This window comes from Eurytemora carolleeae, unplaced genomic scaffold, assembly GCF_000591075.1.
Source record: "Eurytemora carolleeae unplaced genomic scaffold, Eaff_2.0 scaffold83, whole genome shotgun sequence".
In the NCBI taxonomy this organism is placed as follows: domain Eukaryota; kingdom Metazoa; phylum Arthropoda; class Copepoda; order Calanoida; family Temoridae; genus Eurytemora; species Eurytemora carolleeae.
In genome coordinates this window covers 139,576-163,385 of record NW_019396027.1, presented here as the reverse complement: position 1 = coordinate 163,385, position 23,810 = coordinate 139,576, and the positions used below count along the sequence as shown (strand labels likewise).

Here is a 23,810-nt window from a genome sequence, read left to right as displayed (position 1 = left end):
TTCTTGACATCCAATGCACTTTTATGTGGCCCTTACTCCGTGGAATATCGAAAATCTTTATACTCTTGTTCTTGACATCCAGTGAACTTTTATGTGGTTCATACTCAGTGGAATATCGAATATCTTTAAACTCCCGTTCTCGACATAAAACGCACTTTTTAATTTTAGAATAAATGCCTTGATCCCTCTATCAAAGGTATCCCTGCAAGGCAAGACTACCAGGGAATATGGAAGAGGAACATGCACCTCTGACCCTTTAATAAAAGTAAATCAAATTGTGTCAACCTTGTTGCACCGGCTAGTTCTATTGAGTGTCTGCTTCACTTACCCAATGTCCGGGCGATATAGTACAAATTGGGACCGGAAAGGTTGACCCAGCTCTGAAATTCAAATGTACGCTGGCTGCCCGTGGGAATACGTACAATTAAATCGTATTCCTGTATATGATGAAGATGAATGCTTAGTTCCAAGATTTACAATACAAAGTCCACGCTTGGATTATCAAAGGTTGCAAAGAATAGGGAATTCAAAAACTATAGTGTTTTCTTACTTTTTATGTCATATTCATGGGGTTTCCAACAAAAGAACCACTTTAAAGACTTTAAATTTGACGATTAAAATGTTAAATTAAGTCTTCTATCTTAAATACAACCGTTTAATGGTTTATTAAATGATTAGGTCAACAAAAAAAACAAGTTTACGGTTACAGAGAGTAATAAATATAAGAAAACAGAGCTGAGGTACTAATTCTGTACAATCGTCTCTGAAGTCTCATTTTTTGTGGGTACATATACAATATACATACATATAAACGATAAATTGTCATAAAAGGAAAAATTTGTTTATCAGATTAAAATAGCGTTATTTCGTTTGGAAGATTTACAGTGTAACCGGCTTCAAAATCACGGGAATTAAATGCGTTTTTACAAATTGAGGTAAATTGACCAGTCAACAAACCCCGAATTTGGCCAAAGATATAATTATTTTTATCAGATTAAAGTTGTACTTAAATTTGTGTTCTTTTTTCAGATTTTCTTATAAAACTTTTTCAAGAATCAAGAACATAATCAAAGATGAACTCCTTTAATACCATTACGCATTTTAAGTATGTTAGATTTAGAATAACAAAACAGAAAAACTTAAAAATGACACCTTTTTAATGTGAAATTTTTTCCTAACCCCTTCGTGTTCTTCAAATAGCCTCAAAAATAATTACATCTCGATAGCCGGCCCCTTATTGTTTATAAAATAGGCGTTTAATTCATAAACTTCCATATTCCATCAAAATACTATTAATATATATGTACTCCAAAATGTTAGCATTCACTGCATCTTTCCATAAAATGTTTTATTACCTTGTGTTGCATGGCATTGGCAAGGACTTTCTATTTCAATACCGAAATCAAGTGAGGTGTAACAAAAAAATGGTCAAAATATATAGATCTAAACAGTTATTTATATGTTTGTGTTTTTGATATTCAATCACTGAAAGAAAGAAGTGTCTTGCAAACTTAAAGAAATAAAATCTAAAATCTACCAAGACTTACATTGACAAGTTCCAATCAATACAGCGAGCTCTTGAAAGTATAAAATGAGAAAAAGAAATAAAGATAATAAATTGAAAAGAAAATTGTAAATCTAGACTCAGAAACATTTAGAGAACATGTTGACACGACACTGACAATATGAAAATATCCTAGAGATACATATAGAGTTTACACAATAATATCATAGAGATAAGTATAGAGTTAACACAGGGATATCATATAGATACATATAGAGTTAACACAGGGATATCATAGAGATAAATATAGAGTTAACACAGTAATATCATAGAGATACATACAGAGCTAACACAGGGATATAATAGAGATACATATAGAGTTAATACAGGGATATCATAGATATACATAAAGAGTTAAAACTGGGATATCATAGAGATACATATAGAGTTAACACAGGAATATCATAGAGACGCATTTAGAGTTCACACAGGGACACCATAGAGAAACAAATAGAGTTAACACAAGGATATCATAGAGACACATATATTGTTAAAACAGGAATATCATAGAGCTACATAGAGTTAACACAGGGATCTCAACCAGATACATGAGACAACACAGGGACACCATAGAGATACATAGAGTTAACACAGGGATATCATAGAGATACATTGAGACAACACAGGGACATCATAGAGATACATAGAGCCAACACAGTGACAACATATAGAGTTAACACAGGGACACCAGAGAGATACATAGAGACAACACAGGGTCACCATAAATTTATTACATATAATGAACACAATGACACCATTGTGATACATAGAGACAACACAGTATCACCATAGAGATACATAGAGACAACACAGTGTCACCATAGAGATACAGAGAGACAACACAGTGTCACCATAGAGATACAGAGAGACAACACAGAGTTACATAAATTATTTACATAAAATGAACACAATGACACCCAAGCTTATTCGGATTAACACAATTTTTTTTAGACGATTCCAAAAGTTGTTGATCATTCCGTTGATAGCAACAGTTCTGGTCCTTTATTCTATTTTTATTATTATTAATACACCTCAAACATCATCAGCAGAATTAATGATTGACACACCTCAGACATCAACAGGTTAGTACAGGCGTTTTTTATGACCTGCAGACCTTCAGGCCGCCTCGTGCCCATATCATCCATTAATGCCGGCTTTTATTTTTTTACGGTGATTTTATAAAGTGTTGAACAAATTGTATTCACTCTTTGAGAAAGGAACTGAGTTTTAGCCACAAACTCAAAAATTCTTATCCCTATATTGGCAACCCAATGTCGTAGAGATCATAGATATTTCAAACTAATAATTTGTAAGATCAAATAATCTAAGTTTGAAATATCAAAGGTTTATACCAACTGATTTCAGAGATATGTTGATTTGCTTAACAACAAAATATGTCTCTGTTGTCTATCTGAACACTCTCAGATTTTCATGAAAGATGAAAAATGTTAGTTTCGTATCGTATGTAACTTAAATAAAATTGAAAAAACAATTGATTGAAATACTTATCTTATTTTTCTTATTCTTATTTTCTTATTTTCTTATTTTCTTATTTTTCGGTCATTCTAGAGACTGTGATGCGAGAATATATTGAAAAATTACCTTTACTCTGGGACAGGTAATAATAAAAGTAATTAATAATGATAATGATAATAAGGATAATGATGATAATAATAATGATATTGATAATGATAAAAGTAAATATGATATGATAATAAGAAGAGTAATAATAAAAATAGTAATAAAAATAATAATAGTATTTTTGAAGAAAAAAAGAATTTTTTTTAGTCTGTGTTACTTCACGGGCACCTATGGGTTCGCTCAAAAAATTTCAGCCCATTCGGTCCAGTCGTTTGGCCAGCTATAGCTAACATACATTTGTATGAGCGAAGAGCTTTATTATGTAGATAGATAAAATTATAATTATAATAATAATTTTAATAACAAAAGTAAAAAAAATAATAGTATTAAGAGTAATAGTAATAATATAAATAATAATATTAGTAATATTAATAGTAAAATTAATAATGATAAGAATAATAATAAAAATAATTTTAGTGGAGGTTGGAGTATAGTAGATATACAACAAAGAAAAAGAGAACCGGCAAACCATTTTCAACAACTTAGAAATATTTCTATTCATTTACCAGAAGGTAGTTTTTTATTACATTTTTATTTTATTCTTATTTAATTTTGTTCTTAAGTTTTTTAATTTCAAAATAAAAAATCAATTTTTAACATTTTAAAATTTGTTCGCAAATCTTTGGAAATATTTTAGTAATAAATAAACGTTTAATTCAAATTTTAATAATAAATAAATAAACTCATTTTTTTTCTACACAAGCCCTGTAGTGTTAATACGGCTTTCAAAGGCTTTTCAAATTAGTAAATATTATAAATGTAATTCAAATGATAAAAAAAATACTGACAATGACAGCCGTTTAATAAATTTTAGATATTTCCATAAAGAAATATTTCCTCTGAGAAATGTTATCCCTTTTGTTTAGGTCATCTATTCGGAAAATTAGAACCTAGTTCAGAAAATAGAACAACTAATTCTAATATTATTATATATAATAGGTAAACATATATTTTTTATTATATTAATCCTATTCCTGGAGTGGGAATTGAATAACAGTATACGCTGGGGGGGTTGACCCCTCTTACCCCCCCCCCCCCCCCCCTCTAAATCCTATGTTTGATGTCCAAATATGACAAAAGATACATCATTGGAAAGCTCTTATGCTCTTCTTTTAGAATTTGCAAAACAAATTTGCAAATTTGCAAACATTGAATTATTTTGTAAAAATCATAAATAATACATTTTTTAAAAGCCCTTAACCAGTTACCATACCTTTTTTTTGGCAAAAGTTGTTCTTCTTTATGTTATAGCCATAGGCTTTCCAAAAAGCTCAAAATTATCAAAATCTGACAACTAAAAATGGATCAAAACAAAGATCTAGTTTTACATAGGAAAAAGTGCTCATTTAGGCAGTATGCCTGAGGACTCAGGCAGTTAGTATAAAAGCTAAGTTTTAGTCCTAAAGGGAAGGCTATGGGTATTTAGGAAAAGTCAGAAAATGTAACCAGCCTCAAATCAATACTTTTTGAGTTTTGTAAAAAAAACTACAGGAATAGGGCTAAGATAAAGATTATAAGGCTGGTTCTCTGATTTTTAAAATAATAACGAGTAGTTGAGTGTTCGCGAAAAATGAAAGGGGGTATAGGCTTAGGGCGATAAATAATTAATTTTGATTGCGACTAATCTTACTTCATGTCTGTTGCATCTATAAGGAGAAAATTGCTAAAAACGACTTAAGCCGAAGAACGTAGCGTCCATACAAATTCAGAAAGATGCAACATTCAACTCGGATCGTAAACAAATGATACAGACATTACAAACAATAGTCATCGATTTTTTTCGACGCATTCGTATATAGTTAATATTTCAAAATATTCTTTTTTATTTTTCATGATCTGAGAGTTACTTTCGAAAACATTTATTCCTGTTTCGAGGATTTTTGATAATGAAGACGACATTTTCATATTTTCCAGGAATGTTCGAAAATCCAACACGCCAGCGAAATATTATTCAATAAACAAAATCAAAAATATTTTGAAATATTTACTATATACGAATGCGTCGAAAATTAATCGATGACTATTGTTTGAATTATCTGAATGATTTGTTTGGAATTAAATTGATTATTTTACGATCCGAGTTGAATGTTCCAACTTTCCGAATTTGAGTCGTTTTTAACAATTTTCTCCTTAAAGACGCAACAGATAGAAGTAAGATTAGTAGCGATAAAAGCGCTTATTTTTCGCCGTAAATCCTCTAAATACTTGATCATTTATTCGAATTTTTAATTTTCTAATGGATTTCATTATTCTGGAAAATTTTGAAGAAAAAAACTATTAAATATATGATAAATTAAGAAAATATATATTTCGGAGTTAGGCAGGGCTTTAAAAACAAGTATTATATTGTTCAGGGTACCAAAATATTATATTGTTCAGGGTACCAAAATATTATATTGTTCAGGATACCAAAATATTATATTGTTCAGGATACCAAAATATTATATTGTTCAGGGTACCAAAATGCGCCTCTACTTCAATTAATAATCTGATAGGCAAACTGTCCAAATTAAACAGGTGAAAAAAACAGCTGGCCAAATAATCTAATTGAATTGAGTACTAAAAATACAGATTACTTGTTTACATGTATACTAGAATATGTACAGGACGAAATAGTCATAGATTTATGAGCACACAGCTAATGTGCCCGGCGTTTCCCTGGTTTATATTATTATTCATAGTCATGCAAGATTTGAGGACCAGATAGGCAGGCTCTCTGCTGTTCCAAAAATTTGCTTGTCAGCCAGATCGCTTCATGTACGAGGGTGCTAGAGCGTTGGGAAACCCGTCGGTCGCAGGGTGCAATTTAAACTACATTTACTCACCCTGTTTACACGCGCTTTGTATTAAATCAAAATTATAGCTAAAGGGCCCGGTAATTCCAAAGGAATTTCAATTTTTTAGCCTTTGTCACTTTTCGGATACGCATATAGGTTCCCGAATAAAACTTTGTCACTTTCGGATACGCATAGGTTCCCGAATAAAACTTTGTCACTTTTCGGATACGCATAGGTTCCCGAATAAAAGTTCCAGCCAATTTGGCCAGCTATAGTTTTATAGCTAACATAGAACTATAGATATACTTTGCTTGTCTGTCTGTTAGGATGCTTGTTTCCAAAAAACGTCAATACGGCTTGACCGATCGGGTCCAATTTTTTTGTGGAACCCCACGTGACCCCAGAGAAGGTATATAGATGATCTAGTTTTTAAAAATTTGCCTCTAACAAAATTCGATTTTTGGAAAATTTAGATTTATTTTGTTGTTGTTTTTGTATTGCAATGTATCAAAGAGTAAATGTTCACAATTAAAATAGAACGAAGAACCTAAAATCCTAGTAAATATATATATATGAGCAAAGAGCTTTAATATATAGATAGATGAAATTGTCTTTTTTATTTTTTGCCTCTCAAAAACACTTCTAGTCCGATAAAAGAATTCGAATATAGTGTAATTTAATCAAACCATATTTCAGGCGAGGTTTTGGACATTTCAATTTCTATTAGTAGAAAGATCAAAGACGACACTCAATTCGACAGTTGTCTGGGGTTTTACATCTTAATACTTTTCAGATTTGGTGTCCAGCATTCTTCTGTTTATCATATTAAAGTGACAAGGAAATATATCAATTTAAAAATAAGTAAAACTCCTCTTAAAGGGACTGTAAAGGAAAAATAAAAGGGGGTATAGGCTGAAAGCTAATCACTTTTGGTCTTGATCACGACCTATGAAAGTTATATATGATGTTCCTATCTCGAGAAGTAAATGTAAAAATGTGTCAAATTTACACAAAAATTCATATATATACAATTTTGTATAGAAATAGTAGGTTTAAACAGAACATATTCAGCAAATCTGCAACCAATCTGAAAACGAGGATATCCCAGAGAAACCTAATTTTAACTAAGGTTTTCTCCAATTATTATTCAATAATTTTTATTTTTATTTTCAATAGATATCATTGATGATATTATTTATGAGTCCTTATTACGTCACAAGAATTCCCGCCAATGAGAGTGCAGTATACTGGTCACGTGATACAGACAGAGACACGTGACCACTATACTGCACTCTCATTGGCGGGAGTTCTTGTGACGTACGTAATACAGACTTATAAATAATATCATTAATTATTAAAAATCTATTTAAAAAAAATATAAAAATTAGAAAATAATATTTGGATAAAACCTATGTTACAATCGTTTTTGGATTGGTTGCATATTTGCAGAAAATAATCTGTTTAAACTCACTATTTCTATACAAAATTGTATATATATACATATAAGAATTTCGTATATATTTGACACTGTTTTATATCAATTTCTCGAGACAGGAACATCATATATAACCCCTTTCCTTTTTCCTTTACAGTCCCTTTCAGGAAATTTGGAAACATTCTTTTTTTAAACAAAAATTAAACTGTTCCATTTTAAATTTGAGAGCAAATTCAAATAATAAAGTTTTTTGTGTTGACAAATACATAGAGAAATTTTTCATTTCTTAAATTCAACTGGAAATTTTAATAAAAGGTACATTTAAAACCACGTGCCAACTGGAATACATTTGTTTAACGCATTTTTTATTTCAAATCCTTATTATTTTGTAATATTATCATCAGTTTTGAGGAAAACATCAAACTGGCTTCATCCTTCAGGTATTCTCCTAAACTAAATTATATTCCCTACAAGCCAAGGTACATAGGTATTAGGTAAAGTCATTTATTGCCATTAAATTGCTATGGTTTTCGTTCATAACGTTACATGATAAAGTTTAAGATTAGAAATATTATGTTACGCCACATGATCACCTCGAGTCCTGACTCATGTATTAGAAAATACACACTTTAACTGTATAGAAAATACACACTTTAACTGTACAGAAAATACACACTTTAACTGTACAGAAAATACGCACTTTAACTGTACAGAAAATACGCACTTTAGCTGTACAGAAAATACACGCTTTAACTGTACAGAAAACACACACTCTAACTATAAAGCAGATACACACTCTAACTGTACAGAAAATATTCACACTATAAATGTACAGAAAATACACACTCTAACTGTACGAAAAATGCACACTTAAATTGTAAAGAAAATGCACACTTTAAATGTATAGAAAATATAAACTAGAACTGTACAGAAACTGAACAATTTAACTGTACAGAAAATACACACTCAAACTGAACAGAAAATACACACTCGAACTGTACAGAGAATAATCACACTGTAACTGTATAAAAATACATGCACTGTAACTGTACAGAAAATCTGCCAATTCCACGTCATACAAAGAACGTTTTAGACACAATTTCAAATGGTTTCTACATTGAAATAATGCAGCCTATTGTTTACCTCCTCTAAATTTCATTTCTCCCTCACCTCTCCCTAGATTTCTGTTTATTATTTGTGTTCTTGTTTACAATCTTTATTATTGTTTTTACGCAAAAACTAGTTCTTCACCAGTCCAAAAACGTCACAGCAAAGTGTACGGAAACCCTATCGTCCCCTCCTTCTATTCAGTATCTCCTTGATTTAAACTATTCGATCATATACACCTTTCCATATAACAAGTGTTAATAAATCATTCATGAATAGATTACAATTTGAATAAATAATGATTTGAATAATAAGAATATAAATAAATGATAATTTGAATAAAACAATTTGAATGTAAAAATATGAAAAAATAATAATTTGAATAAATGAAATAATCACGATTACCTTACGACTGAAAAAATATTTTCCATGTTTAGTTTAACTAAAGGAAATGAGTCTTTGTCACAACCTCAAGTTTTTAATCTCTATATCTTTGGAACCTGATGGTGTATCCTTTGATATCTTAAAAATAGGCTATTTGATCAAACAGAATTCATTGATTGAAATAAGATATAAGGTTGTTAAGATATAGAAATTAGAAAATCAGAGATTGTTGAAAAAACTCAATTTCTTTGGACTTTCAAATTATGTTTCTTGTATTTGAAAAAAAAGTACGAATCCAAAATGCTGATTTTATCTTTATTTTTTTGGAATTTTATATATTTTTACTTTGATCTGGAAGATCCAATAAGAAGGATGAATCTAATATCAAATATGTGCATACTTTTCAATACTGAGATCTAAAGCGCTTCGCGCCCTTCTTTCTCTATATACCCTTGATTGATACACAATGACAGCTATATTTATTTGCTTTCATGGCTGAACTTCAAATTTTGAGTAGGTTAGTTTAATAATCAGTCTTGAAATATGATACAACAAAAGTGAGGTCAATAATTGTATGGATCAGAAATAGTTTAAATGGTTCATTTAAAAATAAAACATTGAAATATTTCAGCATTTACAACATGTAGTTTTAGATATAAGTAAGCTTAATTTTTTCTATAAATTGAACGAAATGACATAAAACTGATAAATTATTTTAGAATTCAGTTTTTCTTGGCCATGAAAATTCCATTATTGTAAACAGTATTAATAGAAGATTTTTTTTCAAATAGGAAAATTAGTGAATCAGGAGAGAAGGTCGTCTTTGATCGACATTTTTACTACGTGGACTGGAAACGGTAAAATATGTTTTGAATAATATTTCTTTACAAAGGGTGAAACGAGGGGAGGAAGGCCAGCCACAAAATTTTTTAGTCCGAGCCACCTCTAAATCCTCGTCCTTCCAATATTATTTTTTAGAAGTGTCTTGTCCTCCAAGAATCGGGCCACGTTAGGGCATAAATAGAATATTGAATTTTAGTAAATTGAAAAAAATAGTTTCAATTGAATTGAAGTTTTCGAGTTCTATGTCTTTAAAAATGTTCACCTTTATTGGGCGCATTTTCAGATAGTCCTGGTTCAGAATGCCCCAAATAATTCCGAGGTTATAGAACTTTAATCTTTTTTGTTAATTATAGTGAAGACCATAGATTTTTTTCGGGCGGATCCATGGGGAAAATGATAGGCAGAGCCAAATATTTTGCTATTTATTTCATATCGCGAAGGTTGGCCATTACGGAGGCAGAATAGTTTTCAGTTTTACCTTAATAAAGTTGACATCATTCTCATATCTAAAGTTTCAAACATGATTTAGCATTGCAATAATTTAGTCTACCCATTTTTTATGCACTATAGTTGTATCTACAAGAATTAGAAACTTTTAAACACATAATTATCGAAGGACAAGGATTTCGAGGTGGTTCGGACGAGAAAATGAGGAGAATGTGGCTCGGAAGAGAAGTTGTTGTGGCTGGGCTTCCTCCCCTCGTGAAACTATTTTATCGTAAATGACAATTTTTTGCAACAGCAACGCATTCAAACTTTAAGATTACTGTATGAGGTCGAATATTCAATAGCAAACCTTCTTTTACAATTACGAGTTGAAGAAAAGTTAACGCATGAACTGACATGAATAAGTCTACAAAGCATAGGAAAAGATGTATTTACAGCATAAAAACCATATAAAATTCGATACACTTATTGGAATAAAGCCGGAGCTTTGACGGACTCTCCGCCTTTCTTCCGCTTCATATGGCGAATCAACCTTCCTCCTTCAATTCTTCGCCGAGACTGCCGATATACTCGGCTTTAGCCTGGCCAGTTCTATTCATGCCACCTCATAGAGCCAGATTATTGACTTGAGTTTAAAATAGAACCTGAGGTCATCGTCGGCTTGGAATTTCCACGCATTGAATGCATGATCTCTAGAGGCAGAAGTCCAAAGGAGTTCCGCGCAGGCAGCGTTGAATTACAAGATAGAGAGAGCATGCACGTAAATCTTTTGGGCCTCTGCCTAGTGTTCTATCTGTATTGTTACTAATCTATAATCTCACATCACTGCCAAATTCAGTCTCCATAATAAGATTAACATTTTTAACGATGGATGGATTATTTGTTTTATGTTATATTTAAACTAGCGACGCATTAACATGTTGCGGAAGCATGCTAGATTCCGAACACAATTAGCTCTTTCATATTTTTCCATTGTCTTAACAAATTTAGAAACAATGGCGCATTTCCAAAATTCCCTTTTAAACAAAATAATTTCTATCTTTTATTTTTAGGTTAGGCATACAACCGATACTCATTAATATGGTAAATAACTTTTTAGTATTCGTCTTAATTCACTTTTAAAATTTAATTCTATTGGAACAACTTGGAGATGCTTAATATTAGCGTTGACATTTGTTATAACGAAGTTTATGTTCGATAATTCTTCCAAAATGTTGGGAATATACAAATTTGGGAGATATCACAAAAATGTTGTTCCTAATTTCTAACAAAATGGCCGTAACTTCGAAATGGTTCGGGTAGCTTGATAATGCGAAAAAACTATGTTTTAACATGAAAAATAGAGAATTTGTTTATGAAAACCTGATAAAAAACCTGTTTTCTCTCCTTCCTTCCTTCCTCTAAATCTTTTGTTAGAAGAGATTGAGTTTTTGTTGCAGTTTCTCTGAATATTCAAACAACATAGTAACGATTTATAAACAAGATACGTCATCATAATATGTTACAAAACATCTAGTAATGCTCGATCTTGTTTCCATGGAACAAGTAAGAATATATTTTCCTTCTTTAAAAAATCTAAAAACACACTTATACATACTCATGATATTAGAAGGTTTAGCATACAAAATAACCAGGGGCGTAGATAGGGATGGAAGGGGGGCTATACCTTGAACCTTCCCCCTGCAAAGTAAAAAAGTTATATGTTAGAACCACCTCGTCATTTCCGGACAATGTCCTGTCTACGCCCCTGAAAAAAATCATAAATAATGTGAATTTAAATATTAAATTTAAAGTTATTTAAGGCACTTTAGAATATTGATTTTATTTTGTAAACCAATAAAGAGACTATAGACGTTATTTAGATTGGCTCTCAACACTCCAGTTACCCGGTTAAAAGGATAAATCAGACATGCCACACGTAAATGGAGGGTTACTTGAAATTACGTCGACATACCTACAGTCTCTTTCGATGGTTTATATATATATTTATAAATAGTTCTAGAATTAAGGGGACTTTAAAGGGACTGTAAGCGTAATTTCAAATTACCCTCTATGCTAAGATGGCAATACTCAATTTATAACGCTATGTCAGAGCCCGCGATTTAAAAACTTCGGCTCGAGCCTTAATTCCTTAAACCTAACATTAAGACCCAATCTTCGACCCAACTCTGACAACAGCTTGTGCTACATGATTGACAGCTGGAAGATCTTTGGCTTGACTTAAGGAGTTAGGCCCAATGAAAATAAAACCGACCTTGGTTGGTTTTAGTGGAGAATAATTGACTCAATGTCGAGTCTTGTTCTCATCAAAACCCGGAATGCGCCAATTTCTACCATGAAAATCGGCCAAATAGAATATTAAACCGGTTTTTGAACTCCACTCTGTGGAAAATAAGATGCAGCAGCAGCTTGAATCCAAAAGATCAAGCTGAAGGCCCAACGACAGCTTAGACCCGAACCGTATTTTCCCGAATTTTTTAAAGCTTTGTCTGATCAAGTATATGACTCCGGTATCAATGTTTTTGTTTCTTAAACCTGTTTATTTTCATTTTAGTGTTTTCTGCAAAGTTGACTTGCACATTTCTTGCTATGGAGAATTTACTGTATGAGGTCGAATATTCNTGTGTAGATTCGTGAACCAGTGGAACGAACTGTATATTGTGTAGATTCGTGAACCAGTGGAACGAACTGTATATTGTGTAGATTCGTGAACCAGTGGAACGTGTTATTTCACAATTTTATTATCTTCGAAGCAAAGGAAGATGGAATAAATTGTAAGTAACAATTAAATCTTAAATTAATTAGTAAAAAACAGCTCTCTTTATAAAAGAAAAGAAACCAACTTATATCTGACTGACCTACAACAACATAATTAGCTGTCCCATAATTTATAATTTTATGCTAATCTATCGTTTTTCATATTACTAGCTAGGGAACCCAGCTTTGCATGAAACTAAAATTCAACTCATTCCGTACTGGATCTTAACTTAGAATATCTAATCCAATTTGACAACATTCCCGTGGTTCTTCCGAGTTCCCCAACCAAATTTTTAAAAAATTGCATGGAAAAATAGATTTTTAGAATAAAATCACCTTTCACCTAGATGATCCAAGATGTGCACAGGGGTGGATACAGGAGGGGGGCGGGGGACATTCGCTCCCCCTGAATTTGGAATTTTTTGTTCCCTAGTGCAAAACAGGAAAANTGTATCCCTGTACACTGGATATAATGTATCCCTGTACACTGGATATAATGTATCCCTGTACACTGGATATAATGTAACCCTGTACACTGGATATAATGTATCCCTGTACAGTGGATATAATGTAACCCTGTACACTGGATATAATGTAACTCTGTACACTGGATATAATGTATCCCTGTACAGTGGATATACTGTATCCCTGTACACTGGATATAATGTATCCCTGTACACTGGATATAATGTAACCATCTATTTGAATCTGTTTGAAGGGTGGAAAGACCTGCTAGAAGTTGGTTTGAAAAGGATTTAGAAGTTTGTGTGTTAAACCAAGATCCTGAATGTCAGGGAACAGAACATTCGTACTTATCTACTCTTTTTATTATTTTTATATTGGTGAAATTGGAAATTTTTATAAAAATAAGAGTCAACCCTATTCCTGCTGGGCATGGTTCGGTATTTTAGGGGGTCAAGGGTGGGGTGACTGGTTTTTGCTACAACACTCCTCTTCAAATGCATTTGTATTGTGTTTTATGTGAGAATTGACAAAATGAAAATATTCTAATAATATTTTTCAAAAAAACTTGTGTTAGGTCCATGTGTGGGGTGTAAAAAGTCATTAACATTTGGTCGGGAAACTGAATTATGGACTTAATAATGCATTTCACCGTTTCTAATACCATTCCCCCGCCCTCTTTCCCGCATTTCCCCCAACCAAAAGGTGGATATATATATATATATATATTGAGCTGAAAACTTTAGAATGAAATATCCAGATATCCTGTCGGATAATTAATCTGAAGATTAAAGTCATGTGAAAAACAAGCAATATTTAATCTGGAGATTAAGAAAAAGAGTGGATTAAGCCTTAATCCTGATATCCACCATTCTAAAGTTTTCAGCTTTGGTAAGATAAATAAGCTTTTGTAGTATTTACAACAAAGGGAAATATTTTTGAAAAATGCGGGGGAACTTTTTCCTTCTCAAATTGGTATTCAAAACTAGATCCCAAATCAGGCCTGCTTGCAAAAAACAGAGAGCTCTAGTAATAAAGTCAAGAAGGCTTCATCGGTCTTTTGGACGGAAATTGCGGGAAAGGGAAATGTATTCTACAGATTAGAATTAAGTTTATCACCCTATTAGATAACTTTATACTTTACACATGGACCTAACACAAAGTTTTAGAAAAAATGTCCTAAAAATGCGGGAAAAATTATGGTGACGTTTTTGGTTTTTAATTCAAAACTAGATCACAATTTACAATTCAGGCCTGCATGCAAAAATTCAGAGAGAAATCTTTAGTAATAAAGTCAGAAGGCTTCATCGACCTTTTGGAGGGGGAAATACGAGAAAAGGGGGGAAATGGTATTAGGACAGGGGGAAATGCATTATAGAGTCAAGAATCGCGTTTCCCGCCCGAATGTTGATGACTTTAGACGCCAGTTACAGGGACCTAACACAAAGTTTTTGAAAAAATGTCCGAAAAAAGCCGTAAAAAAACTAAGTCACAATTCAGGCCTGCATGCAAAAAATAAGAGAGAAATCTCTGAAAACGAAGTCGAATTTTAGATAAGGCATGGTTTAAGAGCGGAATGAAGTAAGAAAATCATTTAGAGAGTGGGGGGGGGGGGGAGTGTACAGAAATGTTTAAATACAAATGTTGTGAATCAGTATGATAAAGTTCAAGAGTTGCAGATAACCTACTTCTGTGGAACTGAATGGGAATGCGGAGATGGTCAATCTTGGAAAGCATTACAGAAAGCAAAGGTTCAAAGACTTAGATTTAAAGGATTAAAGGTTCACAGGATTAGATTTAAGGGTTTAAAGGTTTAAAGGATTAAAGGTTTAAGGGATTAAATGTTTAAAGGATTAAATGTTTAAAGGATTAAAGGTTTATAGGATTAAAGGTTTACAGGATTCAAGGTTTTAAGTATTAACGGTTTTAAGGATTAAAGGTTTAAAGGATAAAAGGTTTAAAGGATTGATTAAAGGATTAAAGGATTAAAGGATTAAAGGATTAAAGGATTAAAGGATTAAAGGTTTAGGGATTAAAGGTTTACATGTTTAAAGATTTAAAGGTTTAAAGGTTTAAATTAAAAGAATTAAATGTATAAAGGTTTAAAGGTTTGAAGTAATAAAAGGGTTACAAATTTAACGAATTAAGGAACAAAGGTTTAAAGGCTTAAAGGTTTAACGGATTAAAAGGTAAAAGGGGTAAAATATTTAAGAGGTTAATGGGGGGGGGATTTAAAATGTTAACGCGGTAAAACGTTTTAAATAATTTAATGACAAAGGGGATAAGAGAGTAAAGGGTTACAGGGACTGTTCACTTATTTTGGTAATTTCATGGTAAACTTATTAGCCGATTAGCTAATTATTCTTACTTTTCAAAGATATGACCGGAGAAAAAGCCAATGTATCGTTTAGAATTCCAGCGGAAAGACGTTTTATAATATCTAATATGTAGACTAATATGTGTGATATTAATTAAGATTTTCTAAATGATTAATTAAATATTTTAATTTTAGTACAACATTGAGCATGAATATAGTGTAGTTGGTATCTTAGAGAACTTTAACGCATCACTTGCAGTTTTGGAAGCATTCATTCCAGGTTTGTAATGGCCGTATATTTGCCCCCCCCCCCTAAATATTTACTTTTCGTTTTTTATAAACATGTATAATGAAAATAAAATTACTGTAGTAAGAGTTATTCTGTATTTTCGGTTTCTAAAAGAGATAAAAATGTCACCAAACTTGTTTGATTTCGTTTTCATTTTCTTTTGTAACAAAAAAATGGGAACGGTGTTTTTAAGGCTTTGAAAATCTTATTTTTCAGGATTCTTTGCCGGTGCTTCCAAAATTTCAGAAAGAAAAAGGAAAAACAATATCAATAAACTTAAAGTGTATTGAGTGTATATAAACGGGTGGTGGTGGGTATGGGGGGCATCCCTTCCCTTACCGCCCCCCCCCCTCTTCGTAGAAAAGGCCTCAGATTCAATGTTAGAAGGTGCAATGCATTGAATCAATGGTTAAGATGCTGGGAAGGTTTCTAAATACGCAGAATATCAATAAAGAGGGTTTTGACAATGCGACATATATGCTACGTGTATAACATTATTTTTTGAGGGATTTAAACGGTTAAACCATTTTCAACATAGGCCGAAAATCAATTTTTGAAGCCCCCACCGAAGCCCCCACCTGCCGGGCCCTTTGAAATTGTTCTTATTAAGTGCCTTTTTAACAAAATGTCTAACTAAAAATACTAAATTTTGTAGCAAGGTGTTTTTTTTTAAATCAAAGACAGCAATTTCAGATAAAAATAACTTCATTTCTATATCGCTAGGTATTAAGAGCGCTTTGCGCCCATCTTCTATTTTAATTGTGAACATTTTCTCTTCGTATACATTGAAAAAAAACTAATAAAATACACTCCCTGGCCACACATGAGTGTCCATTCGGTCCAGCCGTTTGAGCGGCTATAGGCAACATATATATCAATGTCTTGTTTTATTATATAGACAAGCAAACAGGCATACAAGCAAAGTATATATATAAAAGAATGAAGTGGAACAAGGGGGGGGATTGGTAAAAAAATTTAAAACCTACTCTGAAAAAATGTTGTCCTCGTAGCTCTGACAATTCTGCAAAAAAAAAATTATGAAAAATCTTCGAAAACTATTAATTTTGAAAATGCGGGAGATCAGAATTTTAAACTTTTTCCTTCTAATTCATTGCATTATGTTATGCTTTACAATATATTTTTGCTTTTTGGGGGTAAACCAAATATTTTTTTCTTTCAAAGATTCATAAAACTTTCTTATTTTATGGTTTTTGATCTAGAAGCTCTGACCATAATTCTAATCCGCATCCTAGACCCTCTTCTACAGTTATTCAAGAGATAAGGTTAGTCGATAGAAATACTGAACTGAATCTCTGCTTAGACCCTAATGCTTCTCTTGTTACGTTTGTTGGATTTAATTTTTGTTGTTACTTTGGATTTAAATAATGATGGACCATTATAGCAAAACATCATGTTTGTCTATCCTTTTTTAGACTTTTGTTTATGTTTCCAACATTCCAAAACTTTATTCTGTAAAAGTTTGCTTTTATGAAACTATACAAAAATAAAACTATTAAAAAAATATAAGGCTAAAACACAAAAACGATTTTTTGCACACATCTTTTTCTAGCTTTAAAACTTAGCGTAAGAAAAGCAGATGTTTATAATAACCAATTTTTAAGTCTTTTAAACCTCTTAGATACTTGTGGAACGTTTAAAAGATCAAAAATCTTAAATGTATTTTTAGTTTTTTTTCTCAAACTCTTTCAAATTGAATCAGGCGTTTTCAATTTTTCTTGTTTTCTCTTGAAATAAAGTTTTGAAAAAATTAAATAAATAAAAGGTAAATTATATGATGTCATTTCTGATAATAAACTTGATTTTGCACATCACTATCAAGATTTTGCACATCACTATCAAGATTTTGAACATCACTATCAAGATTTTGCACATCACTATCAAGATTTTGCACATCACTATCAAGATTTTGCACATCAATATCAAGATTTTGCACATCACTATCAAGATTTTGCATATCACTATCAACATTCTGGACATCACTATCAAGATTTTGAACATCTTTATCATCATTTCGCACATCACTATCAATTTGTTTTTCATAAACATAGCATTATGTAATGTAAACTTGGGTAATTAACTGGAACTTTATAACTTTAATATTGTCAGGATAAGATTGGGTAATAAGCTGGAACTTTATAACTTTAATAATGTCAGGATAATATTGGGTAATTAGCTGGAACTTTATAACTTTAATATTGTCAGGATAAGATTGGGTAATGAGCTGGAACTTTATAACTTTAATATTGTCAGGATAAGATTGGGTAATGAGCTGGAACTTTACAACTTTAATATTGTCAGGATAAGATTGGGTAATGAGCTGGAACTTTACAACTTTAATATTGTCAGGATAAGATTGGGTANCAACAAGAACAACAAGAACAACAAGAACAACAAGAACAACAAGAACAACAAGAACAACAAGAACAACAAGAACAATAAGAACAACAAGAACAACAAGAACAACAACGACTAAAGAGAAATATTGTTACGTGTTAAGTAACGGAGAAAAAGAACTTTCATTACGTTTTTTAAGACTCTGACTGATTTGTTTTGCTATCTTTACTTTCTTAACTTTCTAAACCAAAAAAAAATATTTCAGTGAAAAAATATCAGATTAATAAACTTAATTGTTTTAATTGTAGCGTTTCGCCGGAGATGACAGTGTCTGATTTTCTTTTATAGCTTTGTCTGGATAAGTATATGAAAAAGCTTACATATATCTAATATTTCAATTTCGACAATTGGTTATTGCAATTGGAGTTTCTATACTTATAAGTGGCTTGCGCAATTCTATTGTTGAATAATATATAGAATGATTAGAATTAAACACCTTTCAAATTATTGACAAGATAAAGGTTTCGAGGGTACCGTTGTGATCTTTACACAAAGAGAATAGAATATATATTAGAGTGGAATTTAGACAATCCCTCGGTTTGAATTTTGTCAGTCCCTTTCAGCCTGAAAGGGAGTTAAAAGTGTACAAATCATGTAGATGTTCATAAATTATATGCAGTAGAGTACATTAATACAGTATGTTCCCTAGACTATCCATTTTAATTTCGAATTTTTTAAAGCTGTTAAATAAACTTTATAAAATGAATTAGGTGAATAAAAACATCAATTGATTTATAGTTATAACGGAAAATCATCGTTTGTAAAGTGAAAGGAAAAGAGTCTATGTGAAATGATCATTGGTCAATTATGAAACCAGCCTAATTCATAATTTGGTTTCTTTTAATATCAATTTTAGATTTTCTATAAAATGATGTTCCAGGGCCCAAAAGGTTATATAGCACAAATATGTGAAGTACACCTGCAGTATGGGAACAGTACAACAAAATGGCCGTTTTACACTTTTTTAAAGTAAATTCCACTCTAATATATATTCTATTATCTTTGTCTTTACATGAAGGATCACTTTGAATTACGCTTACAGTCCCTTGTTTTTATTGTTGTACCATGAAATTATTTATTTAATAAATAAATATAAAGTTTTTGACAGGTTTTTAAAAAGAAAATCATTAATTTATTTCAATGTTGTTTATTTTTTATTCGAAAACCAGAAATAGGCTTATTTTATTTAAATTAGTTAGTTTACTCTTCACACCCACCGAACACTGGAGAGGGGAAAAGTTGAAAAAAGTTTAAAAATTGGCAAAACTGTCATCGGCAGTTTTATTAAGTTTATGTGTTCGCTCTGATATTCTAAATATTGGAATTGAATTTTCACAGGATCGATTGTCTACAGATTTATTATTACATTTGTTTATCTTTCCTAGATTACATTTTCTCCAAAATTTATACTTTTTGTTTAGTACTAATTTACTAATTTGTATGCATCTCCTACCAGTCTATTTATTTATTCTATTAATTGTTAAGTCTTTATATCTTCAATATTAAAAGCAATGAATGTAGACTATCAAGTATATGCAGGGGGCAACACTGTGGAACACCTAGCTATGTTTGCAGATTTTTGTCTTTAAATTGCTAGATTCTTAAATATCATGAATGTCAACATTTTTTTCCATGCTTCTTTTTTTATTCAATGCAAGTTGCTTCATTAATTTGGGCCTGATAGTTTCAATTGTTTTGACGCATATGGTGAATTTGGCAATATTACTCCAGGTCAAAATATATATATTACATGTTTTATTAAATACACATACATACCCATTATTCCAAGTTTTCCATGCATGAATAATTAAAGTAAACCAAAATATTTTTATTGCAATTTTCTCATTTATCATTGAACAAACCTCTTGCTGAATTTTGTAAAAAAAAAAACATTGTCACATTGAACTAGAATAAAATGCACATAAGATTAAAATATTACACGTTTTCAATCAGAACTCCTCTTATTGTAGAGCAGCGGAGAATATTGAAAATGTTTTTAATTTAATTTAATTTTAATTTTAATTTAATGTATCCGGAATGGGTATTTTATTACTTGCGCGCGCACCTCTGACCCTTTAGTAAAAGTAAATTTAACTTAAAGTCTGACCGCGTCAACCTTGTTGCACCGGCTAGTCCTATTGAGTGTCTGCTTTATTTACCCAATGGCCGGGCGATACAGTACAAACTTGGACCGGAAAGGTTGACCCGGCTCGGAAATTCAAATGTACTATAGGCTGCTCGTGTATGGTTAAAATCAAAATTAGATGAGTTCCATGGTCACAGTAATTTTACCTTATCAGTTTTGTCTTTTTTACAGGGCATTCTGTACATTATTCGCAATATTCGTATATTTCAAACATTATAGATAAATATTACATCTAGAAAATTGTAAATTTTATGACTGTTTTGATGTTACTCTAATCCAGAATTGAGAATAAGTTGTTTAATCTTCTCCCTTTCCTCAAAATATTTCAACCAAATAAAATAATCTAGAGTTTGCATTCACAACCAAACCAAATATTTATTCAACTTTTGTATCGTCTACACATACATCCACAACATATATATAAGTATATATATATGTATATACATACAATATACATATATTATTTATCATACACAGGGTTACACATGAAAAATGTGACACATCAGATAGAACTGCAGTTTTACTAATGTTTTTTCCTTACAAAAAGACCCAAAAAAACTGTGGAATAGGAAGACGACAGCTAAACTCAAATTATGATAATATAATTTACATTTCAGATAGCATGAAATAGAGCTGTTACAGTAAGTGGTTGTAATTACTTACAGCTACAATACAGGGAAGTTGGCATCTAAACATCAAAAAATTTTGCCTTTTTCGCCGAAAATTTGGCATTTCATCGAATTTCTTTTAAATCAATCTGTTTAGCAAAAAAAAATTTATTTTTCGTGAAAATGTTGCATCGTTTCGCTTCCTTTCGCAAATTCATTTTCACGAAAAAAGTGCGAAATTTCGCAAAAAAAAACTCCATTTAGTAAAGCAAGCTTATCAGACTTCAGATTTAAATTTGATTTAAAGATTTTAAGATTTAAGGAAAAATTCAATTCTCAAGGTTCTCCATTGATTGATTTTCTGTGGGAAAAATAGATAAATTTGTTGAATTCCAAACTAAATTGGAAATTCCCTGCAATATTATTAAGATCTTCATTCGCAAAATCATTTAATTTAATTCTTAGCATTCTACAGCTAGGGAGCCTCATACAGTTAGAGAATAATCATTATTAGCAAACAAATGAAATTCTTTGTTCTTATTCGTATAATTACATTTTGGGAGTACATACAATGAGCATCAAGTAAAATCTAGTAGTTTGGGTTCTCAAAATGGTTTTGTTTATTTTACCTAAAGAAAACCCTTTTTTAACAAAACCTTGAACCTCAGCAGTTAGATAAAATTTCTTTGATGCTTTATTAGAAGCTGTTAAACGCCAAATTTTAAAGGTTTCTGAAATATTTTGTAGCAACACTTTAACATTTGAAGTTTTCTTTACAATATGCAGTTGAAGGAAGTGACCGGGGCGCCATGGAGGATCAAATGTTCTCTCTTGCCGAACAATTTTAAACCGTAAAAACGTCTTTTTATATAAACATAACCAATACAAGAACAAATGATTATTATTTACACTGAAATACCCTATAGGGTTAGATACAAAGTACTGATACAAATGAGATTGCAGATATTACAGATCAACCCTTTGCTCCGATAGTACCCAACAAACAAAAAACCCGTGAAGAACACGAGATTATTTGGTGTATTTCACACTAGTGACCCGTCATTATCCCGTGATAATTCACGTGTTGTGGAGGTGAATGTCGACGATTTGATCACGGGTCTAGGACCGAGTTTTTACACGTTGAAAACTTGAGTTTATTTCACGAGATGAACACGGGATTTTTACATGAGAAAATTATTTTTCTACCATCTACTTAAATTGCATTTTTTAAAAACCCCTTGGAAGGGGGGGGGGTATATAATTGATTTTTGATATATAAATATAATATAAAATATACTGTGTAAAAGTATACAGTTATTACAAAATGTTAAGAAAACATTTTAGATTAAATCTTTTACATTGAACATATTGAACATGTAAACTTTAAACTTTTCTTATCACAAAGTGATATTTCGAGTCTGATTAATGTTCAAATATGTTAATGTATTCATAATTGTAAGAATGCTCCTTCCTTTATATATCTAAAAGATTGATATTCCAAAAAGGGGTTGTTGAGAAATACAATACAAAATTCAATGTGAAACTTTTCTATACTCTGCGCGATGAGCAGAGACACCAAGTGTTGTGATTTTGCAACTCTGTTAAAAATAAAACATGAAGTTCTTCCCGTGATATCTCAAATATTTTACACGTGATATTTACAAGAATTAAAATCTAGATATTCTGGCATTCAATTACTCATGATTAACAAGTTAGGAATATGCGAGAGCTTGCACTGGTACTTTTGATACGAGCACAACATGTGAAAAAACGACAAGAATTGAACTATAGAATTATCTCAAATATATTAACGTGATAATTACGAGAATTAAAATCTAAAAATTCTGGCATTTCATTACTCGAGTTTAACATGATAGGAATATGCAAGATTTTTCACTGGCTTATTTTGCTACGTGTACAATATGTGAAATAACAACGAGAATTTTCAAAGAATATTTTCGCGTTTTTTATCCGTGCTTTACACAGGAGGAATCTTCAAGATTGTGAAAAGTAGATTTACCACGAGTATAACAGAAGGAGGGGCCGTGAATTAATCACGTGAATTAACAACCAATTCTCCATCATGCTAATCCTGTGAAAACCTGTGTTTTGTAGGTTTAAATCTCAACCTCTCCCCGTCCCGTTCTGGTCATTACTAACTTGTCTCTCCTGTCAGGATTCCTCTGGGTATCTTTTCATAAATACCCTAGGAGATATCCACGCTGAACCTGGATCTGGTTACATTAAAGGAGATATACACGCTAAACCTGGATCTGGTTACATTAAAGGAGATATCCACGCTGAACCTGGATCTGGTTACATTAAAGGTCTCAAATGAATCCGAATATGTTCACTACACTACTGTACTCTCAACTCAACTACCATGTCTTAGTGGTCATTCCCTTTGAAGAGTATAACTTGACACCACCATAGAAAGAATAGCATGTTTGCTTCAGAAAACCGTCTTTAAATATCCTCCTATCTCTATTTTGGCGAACACGGCCATATACTTTAGTTTGCTCAGATATTATTGTATTTAGCTCCCCTCGACTACCCCACACCATAGGTTACCCCCTCCCCCGCTTTCTAAACCCATCCCCAGGTTAAATTACCCCCCA

The 23,810-nt window shown here is 31.7% G+C and overlaps 1 protein-coding gene across 1 annotated transcript; it reads left to right on the top strand.

The window, feature by feature from the left end:
* The first annotated feature begins 800 nt into the window (after positions 1 to 800).
* On the top strand, positions 801 to 23,530 carry LOC111718317 (uronyl 2-sulfotransferase). Its single transcript, XM_023493882.1, has 18 exons — positions 801 to 1,105; positions 2,516 to 2,646; positions 3,134 to 3,182; positions 3,623 to 3,717; positions 4,072 to 4,144; positions 5,660 to 5,722; positions 6,776 to 6,820; positions 7,822 to 7,857; positions 9,700 to 9,765; positions 11,251 to 11,281; positions 12,902 to 12,972; positions 13,674 to 13,749; positions 15,073 to 15,168; positions 15,930 to 16,014; positions 16,240 to 16,279; positions 17,244 to 17,306; positions 18,247 to 18,401; positions 23,403 to 23,530. The coding sequence occupies exons 1-18, from the start codon at positions 1,074 to 1,076 to the stop codon at positions 23,528 to 23,530; spliced, it is 1,335 nt and encodes a 444-aa protein (XP_023349650.1). The 5' UTR covers positions 801 to 1,073.
* Positions 23,531 to 23,810: the final 280 nt, after the last annotated feature.

What these genes read in the sequence shown, in the direction of transcription:
- LOC111718317 (XM_023493882.1), top strand. Translation starts at nt 1,074, where the DNA reads ATGAACTCCTTTAATACCATTACGCATTTTAA. An exon ending in TTCTATTCATTTACCAGAAG is followed by an intron (nt 3,718 to 4,071) that starts GTAGTTTTTTAT and finishes CCTTTTGTTTAG; the next exon opens with GTCATCTATTCGGAAAATTA. An exon ending in ACCAAGATCCTGAATGTCAG is followed by an intron (nt 13,750 to 15,072) that starts GGAACAGAACAT and finishes GTTGTGAATCAG; the next exon opens with TATGATAAAGTTCAAGAGTT.